The 15,930-nt window shown below is 43.0% G+C and overlaps 1 protein-coding gene across 2 annotated transcripts in view; it reads left to right on the top strand.

Moving 5' to 3' along the window:
- Positions 1–15,930, top strand: part of abca5 (ATP-binding cassette, sub-family A (ABC1), member 5) — a 37,273-nt gene that overhangs the window by 3,203 nt on the left and 18,140 nt on the right. For both annotated transcript variants that reach the window (XM_085762474.1, XM_085762473.1), the window contains exons 3-17: positions 1,477–1,663; positions 2,627–2,800; positions 5,176–5,273; positions 6,073–6,299; positions 6,975–7,116; positions 7,741–7,929; positions 8,431–8,578; positions 9,148–9,325; positions 9,623–9,681; positions 10,986–11,272; positions 12,005–12,124; positions 13,058–13,196; positions 14,199–14,289; positions 15,384–15,523; positions 15,751–15,870. In XM_085762474.1, the coding sequence (XP_085618600.1) occupies positions 1,477–1,663; positions 2,627–2,800; positions 5,176–5,273; positions 6,073–6,299; positions 6,975–7,116; positions 7,741–7,929; positions 8,431–8,578; positions 9,148–9,325; positions 9,623–9,681; positions 10,986–11,272; positions 12,005–12,124; positions 13,058–13,196; positions 14,199–14,289; positions 15,384–15,523; positions 15,751–15,870 (2,299 nt within the window). The remainder of the gene's footprint in view (positions 1–1,476; positions 1,664–2,626; positions 2,801–5,175; positions 5,274–6,072; positions 6,300–6,974; positions 7,117–7,740; positions 7,930–8,430; positions 8,579–9,147; positions 9,326–9,622; positions 9,682–10,985; positions 11,273–12,004; positions 12,125–13,057; positions 13,197–14,198; positions 14,290–15,383; positions 15,524–15,750; positions 15,871–15,930) is intronic.

The following is a 15,930-nucleotide window of genomic DNA, read 5'->3' on the forward strand; positions in this document are numbered from 1 at the left end:
AGCCGACCAGCATTTCTTTACTTTCGGTTTCGTGGCGAGTCATGAGAATAACGCCGCCGAATCTCCGTTTATGGTGGGAACTACGACGGTATGTGATCGTCTTCCAACCTCTGACTTTAATTCTTGATGAATGAAAACATGAGTCTGTCTTGCGCCGGTCAAAGAATTTCACGGTGCGGAGGCTCATAAATGTAGTGTGAAAACACTTCGCTTTTCCAAAACTCCTCATTGTCCCTTTAATGCAGAATAATCGTGATAATCGTAACACCGTGATTATTTCTCTGACAATAATCGTACCAAAAAAAATCTATAATCGTGACATCCCTACTGCAGGTGCTTTGAGTTTCTATTGTTGCTGTGTTGCAGTTTTTCTTTTTTCTTTTTTATCCAGCAGACGCGTCCGTTGTTCTGTTGCTGTGTCAGTGATTTATTCAATTATAGAGCTTAATGTGTGGACCTGAGGTTACGCTGCTGGAAAATGGAGATCCACTGACTCCATAAAAGTAATTAGACGCCTTTTCTTAGTTGTTATTTGCTTACAGTTCAATACATTAAAGCAGTGGGTTAAACATGAGACCACTGATAGAGCACTGATGTGATCCGTCCGTACCGCGTCTGTGCAGCTCTCTCAGGTTTTATTCCAGGGAAACCTCAGCCGCAGCTAATGAGCCTCTCATGTGGTTGCGTTGTCACGTCTGTGACTCAGTTCACTTGTGGCTGCACAAATGCAACCTAGAAAAAAAAACAAAAAGAAAAGGGCATCCAAACCCTCTGTCCTTGCTGAAGTGTTCCCCTTCACAGAATAACATTTGATTTTGGAATTAGATAAACAGGAAGGCTCGCTCCTCCTCCTCCTTTCATTCTGCTCAGGCCATGCATTTTTCATTTGGCTTTAAGTTGCACTGATGCATTTTTAATGTCTCTTTGTATCAAAATTTCTTTCGAAGAGTTGCAGCCTCTCCTGAGCAGCAGTTAGCCACGTCCAGGGATTCCTTTAAGCTGCAGCAGCGTGAATAATTCCTCCTGTTAACTTCCTGCTGGAGATGCCGAGTGTTTGTCAACGGCTGTTTAAGTCTGATATAAATGTTTGTACCGAGGAGAAGAGCTTTGGAGGACAAAGTGTTTACTAATTGAGATTATAGTTGTTTTGTGTGCTCAGATAATCTCTCATAAATCCACTAACTGGACTGGAGGCCTGGATCCTCTTCTTGATTTACCAGCTCTCAGTTTATTGCTTCAATTGAGTGTGTCGCTCAAGGTCAACCTGCTGTAGCGTCTTTTTTTTTATTATTATTGGATTGAGAGGAGAGAAAAATGGTTCATGTGATGTGACTGTCATTTGTCATGAGGTTTGATGAAGCCGTCGCCCTTGAAGAGGCCGTTGTAGTTCATCACCACCAGGAAATATGATGAGGAGGACAAGGAGGAGGAAGAAGCAGCTGTTCACCATGGATCTTGTTGTGTGTGTCTGTGCAGGAGCTGTTCTTACCTCTGCTGCTGCTGGGTCTGCTGATCCTCATCAGCACCCTCAACCCCCACGTTTACTACGGAGGCATCAGCACCCTGGAGCTGGAGCGGGAGGAGCACTTCTTCAAGGGGCTGGGCTACACCCCCATCACCAACATCACCAACCACATCATGGAGGAGGTTGCCCAGGAGATGCGTAAGCAAGCGCCTGTGTTTTATCTTTTAAAGAACACCAAGTCATTTTTTGCTACTTTTTGCCCGCTTGGTCTTTCTGTTTATTAATGCATATACAATCTCAACCTTTCCATGTACAGTCGAGTAATAAACATTTATTTTTTCAGGACAACCTGGGCTATCAAAATATGTATGCTGAAACGATCTCACATGAATGGATTAATAATTATATGAGTATAAAAACTAGACACAGAGATCAACAATGAATAAGCTTTTTCATTCTCAAATATGATTCTCTCAGGCCTTACTGTAGCTATCAGGAGTGCACTTAGCATAAGAACGCGCACTAAGCACATTCCATACAGTGCATGAAGCTAAGCTTGTGTAGGCTACGTTTCCATGTGCAAAGGTTGTGTGTAAACGTTTATTTTTCTTTATTTTGGCCATTGGGGGATTATTATTCCTTTGTTTTCACTACGGGCATAGAACTATCTTACTTCATGTTGATCTTTGGCTGCTCCTGATTGGATGTTACCATCATCAAAACAAAAGAAGAAGAAATCGGAGCATCTGATTGGTCTCAAAATGGAGGCCCGGTAATATAATTTACACGTCTTTATCATAAAACGTAACAAATAATCACATTATCACAGAGTTATCACATTGGATTTATTTTACAAAGTTCCCGAAAAAAACGCTGCACTTAACGGCTGGATTGAAAATCTTCTCGAAAGGTTATAATTGCTCCGAGCCCACGACAGATCGCCCAAAGAGTTTGATAAAAGCTTTTGATAACAATTTTCCCCAATAAATTTCGTTGTGTGGTTTCCGAGATACTCTGAAAAGTAGCGACGCTGCCGCATGGGGGCACCAACGCCCCAGCGGAGCGTTAAGTGTTAAATCAACCCTGAGCTGAGTTTTTCTTTCTTGGATGTTTAATCACACTGTTCTCCTCCTCCTTTGTGTTGTTATGTTTTTGTTTCAGACATGCAGGACCGTCTGGAGATGTTTGCCAGTGAGGAGGATCTGGAGAACGCCAGTCTGTACGAGCCGTCCAGCTACGTCGGTGTTGTGTTCATGGACAACGCCGCCATGTCGTACAGACTTCGCTTCCCCTACAACCAGCTGCCGCTGCCCAGCGACTACACAGAGTCTATTGGTAAAACCACTCTCAAAGTAAAACCTACAGTTTATTAGATTATGGTACGATACTTCACCCAAAATCCATAATTCACCAATTTTCTACTCACCGTCATGCCAAGGAAGGAAAAAAGATGGGATAGAGTTAAAGTAGAAGAAGGCGTAAAAGTAAAACTGAGAAAACTAAAATGAGGCAAAAGTGACAGTGAATCTAAAAGTAGGATGGAAAACTAAACCAACTAAAGGAGTAAGGGAACATGAAGACGGGGAATAAAAATGATAGGAAACAAAAGGAAAACAATAAGAAGAAAACCAAGTCTGTAAAAGTGATTAAAAAAAAATACAACCCTTAAAGGGATACTTCACCCAAAATCGATAATTCACCAATCTTCTACTCACCGTAGCTCCCAGTGGCTCTGTTGATGTTTGTGCACATGCACGAGATTTGCTGCGAGATGTTGGTTCGTCGTTGTAAACCATTGGATGTATGATGTAATAATAATAATAATACATTTTATTTGTAAGCGCTTTTACAGATGCACATAGACACTTTACACTTACACAAATTATAAAATAGAGCAATGTAAACACGGAAGAACATTTGTGAGATTTGCTGGGAGCTACTGCTACAACGAGGCTAAAAACTGAGATCAAATAAATTTTTTCCGAACAACTTTTCCATGTGGCGGCTTCAGGACACTTGGGTCAGTACAGACCAGCAGTATGGAGGTATCTGGATGTTTCATAGTGTGTGTTTTGGACCATTCAAAAGTGAACTCTATCCACCGCCATTATATAAAAATCCTGTTGCCAGCCGGACCCCCCCTGGAACTCCTAAAGCGTTTCGATGACTCTGAAAGTTCTCCAAACCCTTCCTTGGCATGAGATGATTGGTGAAATATGATTTTGGGTGAAGTATCCCTTTACCCGGTGTGTTATAATCGACCTTGCTGACTCCAGACTGGAGCGTTTTAAGGACTCGGCGAGGGCGTTACATGAACTCAGTGATGGATTTCCTGCGTGAATCACCGTCCCCGTGGCGTCATGGTGAAAACGCACCAAGGCTGATGATGATGTGTCCGTCCTTTAGCAAAAACACAAAGCAGCACAACGGCCTTTTTCAAACTCCTCTGCACTGCAGAGATGAGATGAGGCCGAGCCGAGAGCCGAGCCAAGCCGAGAGCCTATCACAAAGAAAAACATCTGCAGCACTCCCATTAATCAGACCCTTGATAACAACGGCGGTTATTCCTCCCGACCAGGACGGATGAACAACATCTCCACCGTTTGCACAACCTCAAACTGGGTCAGCAATAACAAACAGAAGAGCACAATCTTTCTTAACAACGGTGGAAAGGCTGAGACAGAGAGAGAAAGAGAGAGAGAGACAGACAGGGAGAAAGACGGCTGTGAATGTTCTTAAAGGGCTAATCCAAAAAAAAAAAAAAAAATCCAGATTTACAGCTCGTTGTTAATCTGTGGAAAATCCAGGCACTTGCTTTTCCCTGATCCTGATCCTGATCCTGATCCTCCTGAGAGGATCTGTAAGGAATCACATCCCGATCAGACGTCAGTGAGCGGGTGAAGGGAGGGTTAGGAGGGAGGTTTGGGAGTTTTAAACTTAATCCACAGAGATAAACACAACGACCAAAGAGCTTTCAGAAATAATGCCATTAATAGGGTTTAATTAATTTATCGTTTAAAGGAATAGTCTACTCATTATCTCCTCCCCCTCATGTGGACTAAGGGCTGGGAGAAGTTTCAGAGTCCTCCGTGGCTTCTCTGAGTTACAGCGGGGCTTCGTGCAGCACTGCATGTCCATATGACGGTTGCCAACGGAGCTCACTTTTCTTCGTGACAAAAAGACACACCAAAAACCATCCAAATACCTCCATGCTGCTCGTCTGTAATGTCCCTCTTGTATTGAAGCCCCAACATGAGAAATTGTTCCAAAAAAAATTAAATAAATCTATATTTTAAGCTTGTTTGTAGCGGAAGCTTGCGCGATTTGCATTGACAAACTCGGAAGATTAGGACGGACACAGGAAGAGCAGTGGCGGGAGCTTCCGCTACAAACAAGCTTAAAATATAGACTTATTTAATTTTTTTCAGAACAATTTCTCATGTTGGGGCTTCAATACAAGAGGGACATTACAGACGAGCTCTGTGGGGGGGCTGCTGTACCATCTGCTGCAGGACTCACTCTTCTTGTTGTTATTTTTGGCTGTAATTCTTTGGGTGGTTGTCCTGCTGCAGAATAAACGTGCGTCCTCTCTGATGGTGTTGTTGCATAATGGATAAGAATCTAAACGTCTGACGTGACTAAAACATTTGCACCGTTCTGTATGTGATATAGAGCTGATGTTGTCTGTCTCTGTGCTCCTTCTCCTCCAGCCAGCTGCTTCACCAGCTCAGTGAACTGCAGAGCAGCTAATTACTGGTACTCCGGCTTCATCCGCCTCCAGTCTCTGATCGATGCCGCCATCATCCAGGTGAGACGCCTGGGAAATTAGCACAATGTCCTTTTAGAAGTTTTCTGTCTGAGCAATAATTGTGTGTGTGTTTTTTTTAATCATTAAAGGGATAGTTCAACATGTTTTAGCAAATTGGCCCATTGCCATAATCCCTATAGTCATAGCAGTAGGTTCGTTACCTTTAATTGTCGGTGCAAGCTGTTTTTAGAACGGCGGAGCAGAGCCGTGAGCTGCTCAGAGCTACGCTACGGAGGCTCATGGGATTTCTTAATTGGTTTCCCTCATCAAACTCATCAAATACACAATCCAACAATTCCACAACGCTCTGGTGGACAAGTTGTGACCTGCACATTCACCACGCTATGAGATAATAACACAACGTTACCACACAGAGTTGTTTTAGAGGGAAATTCATGCTAAACCGTTGATGCGCGTTGCCTTCAGGGACAGTTTTTCATCAAGCAGTCTCTGTATTTCCCTCTAAAACAACTCTGTGTGGTAACGTTGTGTTATTATCTCATAGCGTGGTGAATGTGCAGGTCACAACTTGTCCACCAGAGCGTTGTGGAGTTGTTGGATTGTGTATTTGATGAGTTTGATGAGGGAAACCAATTAAGAAATCCCATGAGCCTCCGTAGCGTAGCTCTGAGCAGCTCGCGGCTCTGCTCCGCCGTTCTAAAAACAGCTTGCACCGACAATTAAGTTAACAAGCTACTCCTAAAACTATAGGGATTATGGCAATGGGCCAATTTGCTAAAAATGTTGAACTATCCCTTTAAGTTTAAAACAACCTGTGTGGTCTGGTTTTTGTGCTCAGATGCAGACGAAGCGGTCTGTGTGGAGTGAGATGGACTTGAAGGTGGTGATGATGGGTCAGCCCGGGTCGGTGGAGGTGCAGAAGTTCCCTCACGCCCTCATCTCCATCTACCTGGTCCTGGCCTTCACGCCCTTCGTCACCTTCCTCATCGTCAACGTGGCGGCGGAGAAGGAGCATCGCCTCAAAGACACCATGACCATGATGGGACTGTACGACTCGGCCTTCTGGTAAAAAAAAACCAACAAACAAACTTTAAACAGGAAGTGAGTCTCTGTAGCTGCAGGTGTGTGTGTGTGTCTGCATGAACATATGCTGCGTTCAAGACAACTTGGAGGTCGGAAATCCCAACTCGAAAATTTCCGACTTCCGACATCATTGCGTTCACGCTGCAGGAACTCGGGAGAAAAAAAACATGGATACCTGAAGGAAGTTTGGCATATTATTGTGGCTCATAGCTGAATACGAAAAATAAATGCAGCAGTAAATGATGTTTATTTTGGAGGAGAGGAGACGCTGCAGATGAGTGCACATATAATGTTACAGCCTTAAACGTTATTTCCGTCACATACGAGGACCGCAATTTCACACCATACAACAATCACAGCTTAATATAAACGTATTTCATATAGGCTACTGCAATAATACACAAAAATATGCACTGAAACCTCAACAAATAACTTAAAATGTCTAAATTCGAACCGTTTAAGAGGAGGGCTGCTATGTTTTGATGTTCTCGTGATGTCAAGTTGGAAAGTCGGAGCTCTGATATGATACCCGAGTTTCCGACCTGTAATTTCCGAGTTCGACGCCGTTCAATTCATTTTTTTACAACTCGGGGCTCGTTTTTTTCCGACTTCCGAGTTGTCTTGAACGCAGCAATAATGTCTTGTGTTGATCCTCAGGTTGTCATGGGGACTGCTGTACGCCGCACTCGTCACCATGATGTCCATCCTGATGTCCATCATCGCCACCTACACGGCGCTTTTTCCCAACAGCGACTTCTTTGTCATTTTCTCCCTCATCTTCCTTTATGGGATTTCATCTGTGAGTAGAGTACAGCAGCAGAAACATCCACTCTTCATCTGTTTGTCTTTGTTCGAGGGATGTCACGATTATACATTTTCTTGGTATGATTATTGTCAGAGAAATAATCACGGTATTACGATTATCACGAGTATTATGCATTAATTAATTTCACAACACTTTGAATGTGTAAAATCAAATATAGTCAAAATACAGTATAATTACATTACTCATTGTTTACACAAAATATTTCAAGTATCTATTAATATATGACCAATTCTTAATCCCCAGTGGAAATGTTTGAAATATTCAGGTCATAAATTGTCGTCTATACCAAATGTTTGCATTTATTTTAATCGTTTTTTGTTTTGTTTTCCTTTTTTTTTTATTAAAAAGGATACGCCAACATTTAAATTCCTACAAATTCAATGTTACGTTAGTTAATTGACCAGTATCTGAGCATTTACCTTTATTTTTGCACCACATCTGTTGATATGGTTCCAACATCATCTTTTTGGGAAAGTAACGGTATTTAGGAATCCTTACGATTTATTAATTGTGGCGTTTAATACCGCGATTAATTGTGAAAACAAGTAATCGTGACATCTCTTTCTCTCTCCTCCTCCTCCTCCTCCTCCTCCTCAGATCTTCTTCTCCTTCATGCTGACTCCGTTGTTTAAGAAGCCTAAGTTTGCCAGCACCGTTGGCTCCATGCTGACGGTGGTGTTCGGCTGCCTGTCGCTCTTCACCGTGCTGATGAAGGACTTCCCTCAGCCGCTGGTCTGGCTGCTCTGCCTGCTCTCGCCCAGCGCCTTCTCCATCGGCATCGCCCAGGTAACACACACAACGCTCATCTGGAGGACTGTCATTTAGTAGTTTGATTCAAACAGCCCCAACCAAGTATTTAGCACATAGAGATGAACATAATTTTCAGAGGGCCAACATTTTTAATTGGTCTTTTGTAATTCAAATTTTCTGAGATACTGAATTTTATGTCTTCATTTAATGTGAGCCATAATCATTGCAATTTGCCCTTTTTTGGCCTTCTGGTGGTCTGCTGATCTAAGGTTGGGATGAACCATATGAAACTAGATAGGTAGACAGCAATTTTTTGGGGAAAAAACTACTTTTTAATTTTTCAATATGGTTAAAATGTGCCTGGGGTTCCTGCAATAGCGACTCACGACGTATTCCCGGAGTCATTTCTATCCCATTCCCCAAACCCAAGACATAAACAAACATACTTATGTGTGTGTGTGTGTATATATATATATATATATATATATATATATATATATATATATATATATATTAATTTAACCTTCAATCCGTCAGGTGGTTTACCTGGAGGCTCAGGGAGACGGGGCTGTGTTTTCCTCCCTGGCCAACGGCCCCCACCCTCTGTATGTGCCGCTCATCATGCTGGTGCTCGACTGCGTCCTCTACCTCCTGCTGGCCGTCTACCTGGACCAGGTGCTGCCCGGTGAGTCCACACACACACACACACACACACGGAGGCTCATGGGATTTCTTGGTTTCCCTCATCAAACTCATCAAATACACAATCCAACAACTCCACAACGCTCTGGTGGACAAGTTGTGAGCTGCACATTCACCACGCTATGAGATAATAACACAACGTTACCACACAGAGTTGTTTTAGAGGGAAATTCATGCAAAACCACTGATGCACGTTGCCTTCAGGGACAGTTTTTCATCAAGCAGTCTCTGCATTTCGCTCTAAAACAACTCTGTCTGGTAACGTTGTGTTATTATCTCATAGCGTGGTGAATGTGCAGGTCACAACTTGTCCACCAGAGCGTTGTGGAGTTGTTGGATTGTGTATTTGATGAGTTTGATGAGGGAAACCAAGAAATCCCATGAGCCTCCATAGCGTAGCTCTGAGCAGCTCACGGCTCTGCTCCGCCGTTCTAAAAACAGCTTGCACCGACAATTAAAGGTAACGAATCTACTGCTATGACTATAGGGATTATAGAAATGGGTCAATTTGCCAAAATGTTGAACTATCCCCTTTAATCTCAATCTGTGCAGGTGAGTTTGGGATGAGGCGGTCCTTGGTTTACTTCCTGAAACCGTCCTATTGGTCCAAACGCACAAAGCGCTACGTCGAGGTGAGCTCGGTGTACGACGCCGAGGTGAACGGAGCGCCGGGAGGAGACGAGTCCGTGGAGCCGGTTTCTCCCGAGTTCAGAGGGAAAGAAGCCATCCGGTAAAAGTCTAAGCTTCCATCGTTGCAGCTTATTTCTGTGCACAAGGATATCAGTTTATATCTGTTCAGAGGAGGAGTGGTTTGGTCTGAAGGAGTTTCTGGCTCAGTTTGAAGCTCGGCCTGGTTGTGTTGTTGGTCCGGTGCCAAGCGTCGCTGCTCCGCGGGGACCAGCCTGTAACCTGAGAGCTGCTCCTCGCTCTGACACTCATGCTGTGTTTACACTTCTCTCATCTCCCTCTCATCTATCTCTCTCTCTCATATCTCTCCTTCATCGCCCGTCCGCTCCATCTCCGGCAGCATCAACAACATCCGCAAAGTTTACAAGGAGAAGGACAGCGTGGTGGAGGCTCTGAGAGGTGAGGCCTCAACGTTACTCTAACATACTATACCCTCTATATCAGGGCTATTCAAGTACAAATTCTCTGGGCCAGACATTTTCAGCAGCTTGTGCCTTTAATCTAACACAAATTATGTTTATCGAAAAACAAGTAGTGTTTATTCATTGTTTCCCTTTAAAAATTGGTCCCATGTGACACAGGCAAATCAAAATGTGCAGTAAAAACTGCAACTAAACAGAAACTGAGGTTGTAGTAGCAATACTTAACTCCACTTTTGAAATAAAGAATAAACATCCTGATCTTATCTAAACCCAGGCGCAAATCAAAGTGCATACAAAAACATGCCCAGTATTAAGCAATAACACTGCTTCCCTTATGAATAAAAATAAGCATTTTGGTCACAGTTTCTGAAGGCTTGTGGTTCAGTTTTTTCTGCATTTTTTATGGCAATGGTTCTCAAAGTGGGGTCCGGGGAGTTCTTGAGAGGGTACAAGGGGGTCCCCAACTTTTTCTTGAAACTTTACCACTTTTTTCACCTTTTTTTTATTATTATTTATTTATTTATTGAGAAATTTTACCACTTTTTTTCTAGAATTGTTTTTGAGAAATTTTACCACTTTTGTCTAGAATTTTTTTTTTTTACTTTTACTTTTTTTTTTAAAGAAATCTCACCACTTTTTCTAGAATTTAATTCTTTTTATTGTTTTTTACTTTTTTTTTAGAAATTATTTTTTCCACCTTTTTTTTTTTTACTATTTATTTATTTTTATATTTTTTGAGAAATTTTTACCAGTTTCTTCTGGAATTTTTTTAACTTTTTTTTTTGAGAAATTTTACCACTTTTTTTCTAGAATTTCTTTAAAAAAAAATTTTTTTTTTAAAGAAATCTTACCACTTTTTCTATAATCTAAATTTTATTTATTTATTTATTTTATGAGAAATTTGCTCACTTTTTTTTTTTTTTTTTTTAGAAATGTTTAAACGTTTTTAGAGAAATTGCCAAAAACTCACGCCATTGGCCCTAATTTAAACGTTGTGCATTGACTAAAAAAAGTAATGTTCTTCAGTCTCAGAACAAATATTTGTGTATTTCTGGTGTTTGCTTCAAAATTTTGTCCAATGGGGGTCGGTGGTCTCATATGGTTGATCTCATGATGCCTTCCTCCTCCTCCTCCTCCTCCTCCTCCTCCTCCTCTTCCTCCTCCTCCCTCTTCCTCCTCCTCCTCCTCTTCCTCCTCCTCCCTCTTCCTCCTCCTCCTCCTCTTCCTCCTCCTCCTCCTCTTCCTCCTCCTCCTCCTCCTCCTCCTCCTCCTCCTCCTCAGGCCTGACCTTCGACATCTACGAGGGCCAGATCACGGCTCTGCTGGGACACAGCGGCGCCGGGAAGTCGACCCTCATGAACATCCTGTGCGGCATCTGTCCGCCCACCAACGGCTCGGCGACCATCTACGGCTCGCCGGTGGCGGAGATCGCCGACGGCTCGGAGATGAAGCAGCTGGTGGGAATCTGCCCCCAGTTCAACATCATCTTCGACGTGCTGACGGTGGAGGAACACCTCAGGATCTTCGCCGCCATCAAAGGCATCCCACCGGCGGATATCGATGCTGAGGTGAAGAGGAGAAACAGCAGCTTCTGTTTTTATAAACTAGGTCATATTAGTCAGGGAGAGATGAGGTTTTAAAGGAATAATTCACCCAAAATTCAAATTTCACTCATTATCTCCTCCCCCTCATGTGGACTAAGGGCTGGGAGAAGTTTCAGAGTCCTCCGTGGCTTCTCTGAGTTACAGGGGGTCTCGGCGTAGCAGTGCATGTCCATATAACGGTTGAGAACGGAGCTCACTTTTCTTCGTCCAAAAAGACACACCAAAAAACATCCAAATACCTCCATGCTGCTCGTCTGTAATGTCTGTCTTGTATTGAAGCAATTGCGTGGTTTGCGCCGGCGTCAGTGCAAATCGCGCAAGATTTGGACGAACCAGGAAGAGCAGTGCTGGGAGCTTCCGCTACAAACAAGCTTAAAACATAGACTTATTTAATTTTTTTCTGAACAATTTCTCATGTCGGGGCTTCAATACAAGAGGGAAATTACCGACGAGCAGTATGGAGGTTTTTTGATGTTTTTTGGTGTGTCTTTTTGGACGAAGAAAAGTGAGCTCCGTTCTCAACCATCATATGGACATGCAGTGCTGCACGGAGCCCCACTGTAACTCAGAGAAGCCACGGAGGACTCTGAAACTTCTCCCAGCCCTTAGTCCACATGAGGGGGAGGAGATAATGAGTGAAATTTGAATTTTGGGTGAACTATTCTTTTAATCTGTGTATTTGTTTCTCTGTGGCAGGTCTCCAAGGTGCTGAAGGATCTGGACTTGGAGAAGATCATGACGGCTCATGCCAAGAATCTGAGCGGAGGCCAGAAGAGGAAGCTGTCGGTCGGCATCGCCATCCTGGGAGATCCCAAGGTAACAGTGTTGTTTTTGGCGGCCGGTTTTAATTTTAGTTTTAGTCTTTAGTCTTTGTGCCAAACGGTCATTTTAGTTTTTATTAGTTTTAGTCACGTTCACGCTCTTTTTTGTTTGGTCAAGTTTTAGTCGACTAAATCTCTGAGCATTTTAGTCAGAATAACCCATGACTGTTTTAGTCTAGTTTCAGTCAATGATTTGAATCTCTTTCTAGTAATGTAATTCTATTTAACCCAGTCAATATAGTATAATTACCTAGTATAGTGACTATAGACGAAACCAAAATGTTCTTTTAGTCAAACCAAGTTCACAATTCAAACATGGTTATCTTATTTTTATATTACTGTTACCTTATAGACTCAAGAATACATCCATTACAGACATGGAAGATGCTGCTTAACATATTTATTTTCGGTTCCCACACACGATATTTAGCAGATATTTTGGAGAAACCCACTTTACTCTCTCCCTCACACACTCTCTTTTGTTTTGTAAGCCACATTTAGTCTCGTCTTTATTCGTCAACAATATTGCATTATATCTTTTATCATAGTTATCGTCACATGGCCACTATTTACGTCGCGTCTCGTCTCGGTTTCGTCATTTCGTGATAGAGGTTCGTTGACGATGATATTTCGTCATAATTTTCGTTGATGAAAGCAACACTACAAAGCTGTGTTAAAAGTGTTTTCCATGGAGTTTTTCCTCAGTGGATGTGAGGGTCTAAGGGCCGAGGATGTTGTTGTGATGCCATGTGAAGCCCTTTGAGACAAACTGTTTGTAAAAACGGGCTATACTAATAAAATTGCCTTGCCTTGCCTTACAAGGGACCTGCAGGTTCAAATAGACAAGAGCTCATACACTCTGTGGTTTGTTTTTTTGTGAGTCCCGGTCTTTAAAACGTCTCAGTAACTCTTCCTGACTCGGTGTCAGATTCTGCTCCTGGATGAACCCACCGCCGGCATGGACCCGTGCTCCCGGCACCAGGTCTGGTCTCTGCTGAGGAGCCGCCGAGCCGGAAGAGTCACGGTGCTCAGCACGCACTACATGGACGAGGCCGACATCCTCGCTGGTAGGAAACACACACACACAACACACACACATACACCTGTTACATAACACACACATACACACACACACACAGCAGAGCTTTTTCAGCCTTTTATCCATTTGAAAAGCTGAAATTGTTCTGCAGTGTTTGTTCTTTTTTAGGGTTTTGAGCAGGAAGCTTCAAGATCAAGATTTAAACTTTTATTTTACTCCCGACATCCTCCTGTTTTGTATTTTTATTTAATGTTAATGTTTATTTAACAGGGACGATAGGCTACATACAACATTGCCACAAAAAAAATGGAAAATGTGATGCATACGGTACAAGACGTCTAGCTTCTGCTAATTTGCAGTCTTTGTCCCTGGTCACTGGCTTTAGAATAGGATAAAATATACTGAACACAATAAATGCAATGATACAAATACAGTGGATAATACAGTGAATAGGTAAACACAGCTGCAAAATTCAGATTAAACAATTACACAAGTCAAATTTAACATTAAACATTAGTAACGTGCTGTATTGACAATGACTTGAGAGAAGTTAATCTTCACGTTTCTGCTGCTCTTATCAAACATTCACTTTAATGTCCATCAGAGGAACCTTTCGTTTTGTATTTCTCTGTTACCTTCAGTGTGAATGTGACACATTGGAGAAGAGACTATCAACTATCTGAGCTGCCGGTCTCCACCTGCAGTCTGCTACTATAATAATAATAATAAACCTGCCTCCTCTCTCTATCTAATCTGAGGAGATAAGACTTTTGCTTCCCTCAGGACTTTGAGGAATCTGCAGGTCAGGATCGTCTTCCTCTGCTCCACACTGCTGATTAAATGCACCGCTTCTCTTAAACTAATAAGCAATGAGCTTTATTGAGTCGTATCAATCAGACCAGGCATTGATTACTCAAACATCATCTCAGTGTCCTTCAGCTGCTGCAGCTCAGTCCGGTCTCTGCTCGGCTCGGTGTGTAAACACAGATGTTATTATTGTCTCTCTCTCTGTCTCTCTGTCTCTCTGCAGATCGTAAAGCTGTGATCTCTCAAGGACAGCTCAAGTGTGTCGGCTCGTCTCTGTACCTCAAGACCAAGTGTGGTGTTGGATATCACCTCAGGCAAGAAGATTCACTCACTCACTCCCGTAGTTTATTTGTTGTTGCAACTCTCAAATAGGGGCGATCGTCTCCGATTAAAACCTGAAACCTTATTGGTCCTTTTGGTGACTCATTCGCTGCTCATGCTAAAAGAAAATGTCAAAATATACTTAAAGGATAATTACCGTTTTTTACAATCTGGACCTTATTTCTAGCATAAAATACGATCATTTCCTCCCCCAGATAACTTTGGTGTCATTACAAGTGGTTGTGATGAAATGAGCTCCAGCCGAGAGCCGCGTATATCCGTATAATGGAGTCTACAGGGCAGCAGAATGCAGCCTATAAATAACACATTATCTGCAGAGAAACTCCTTCATTTCACCAATATTTAGTTCTGATAGGCTAGTGCTATTCCCCTCTGAGTCTGGGGTTAGCTGTTATCAACATCCGGGGTCTGTAGGTTGACCTACTGACCTCTGACCTGGATGATGTCATCTCTGAGCTCTGCGCGGCGCAGCTTGTTGCTACCGCTAATGCTACGGTTTGTTTCTGCGTGTTTCTGACTTGTCAGAACAAAATGAGCAGCTGGATGAAGTTCAGCTTCCACAGGCTTCCTCTCCTCAACCTGGACTCACTAAAGCTCCGGCTAGTTGAGATAAAAATGGACCCGAATGCCGAAGCAGAATGATTATTATCAGAATGAGCCGGGCGGCGCTCAGAGATGACATCATCCAGGTCAGAGGTCAGCAGGTCAACCTACAGACCCCGGATGTTGATAACAGCTAACCCCGGACTCAGAGGGGAATAGCACTAGCCTATCAGAACTAAATATTGGTGAAATGAAGGAGTTTCTCTGCAGATAATGTGTTATTTAGAGGCTGCATTCTGCTGCCCTGTCGACTCCATTATACGGATATACGCGCCTCTCGGCTGGAGCTCATTTCATCACAACCACTTGTAATGACACCAAAGTTATCTGGGGGAGGAAATGATCGTATTTTATGCTAGAAATAAGGTCCAGATTGTAAAAAACGGCAATTCCCCTTTAACTTAGAGAGTGTTTTCATTAATTCTGACAGTATTTATAGTTTACCATGACTGTTTCTTTGCAGGATGTCCATCAATGAGCGATGTGAAGCTGAGAAGATCACCTCCCTGGTCCAGCAGCACGTTCCCAAGGCCAAGTTGTCCCGGCAGCACGAAGCCGAGCTGACCTTCACTCTGCCCTTCGAGAGCATGGACACGTTCCCAGGTCAGCTCTCACTGTATATGCACCGTACACATACTGTACATACTGTACATACTGTACATACTGTACATAGCTGCGGTGTAAACCTCTGCCGCTCTGCAGCAGCAACAACAAACAGCTAAAGATAAAAATATTCCTGCAACTCATGTGTGACTCAGCGGCGCCGGTGCCGGTGGAGTTGGAAGCGGCAGCGGCGGCGTCACCATTAATTTGTCTCTGGTCTCTCGCAGGCTTGTTCTCGCAGCTCGACTGTCAGCCCGACCTGGGAATTATCAACTACGGCGTTTCCATGACGACGCTGGAGGATGTTTTCCTCCGTCTGGAGGCGGAGGCTGAAGTGGACCAAGCCGGTGAGAAGTGTTACACTGAAGCATCACAGCATCTTCTCTCCTCCTCTGTTTGTGTTGTGT

Source organism: Trachurus japonicus, chromosome 19, assembly GCF_045865225.1.
Source record: "Trachurus japonicus isolate A0001 chromosome 19, Traja_1.0".
In the NCBI taxonomy this organism is placed as follows: Eukaryota; Metazoa; Chordata; class Actinopteri; order Carangiformes; family Carangidae; genus Trachurus; species Trachurus japonicus.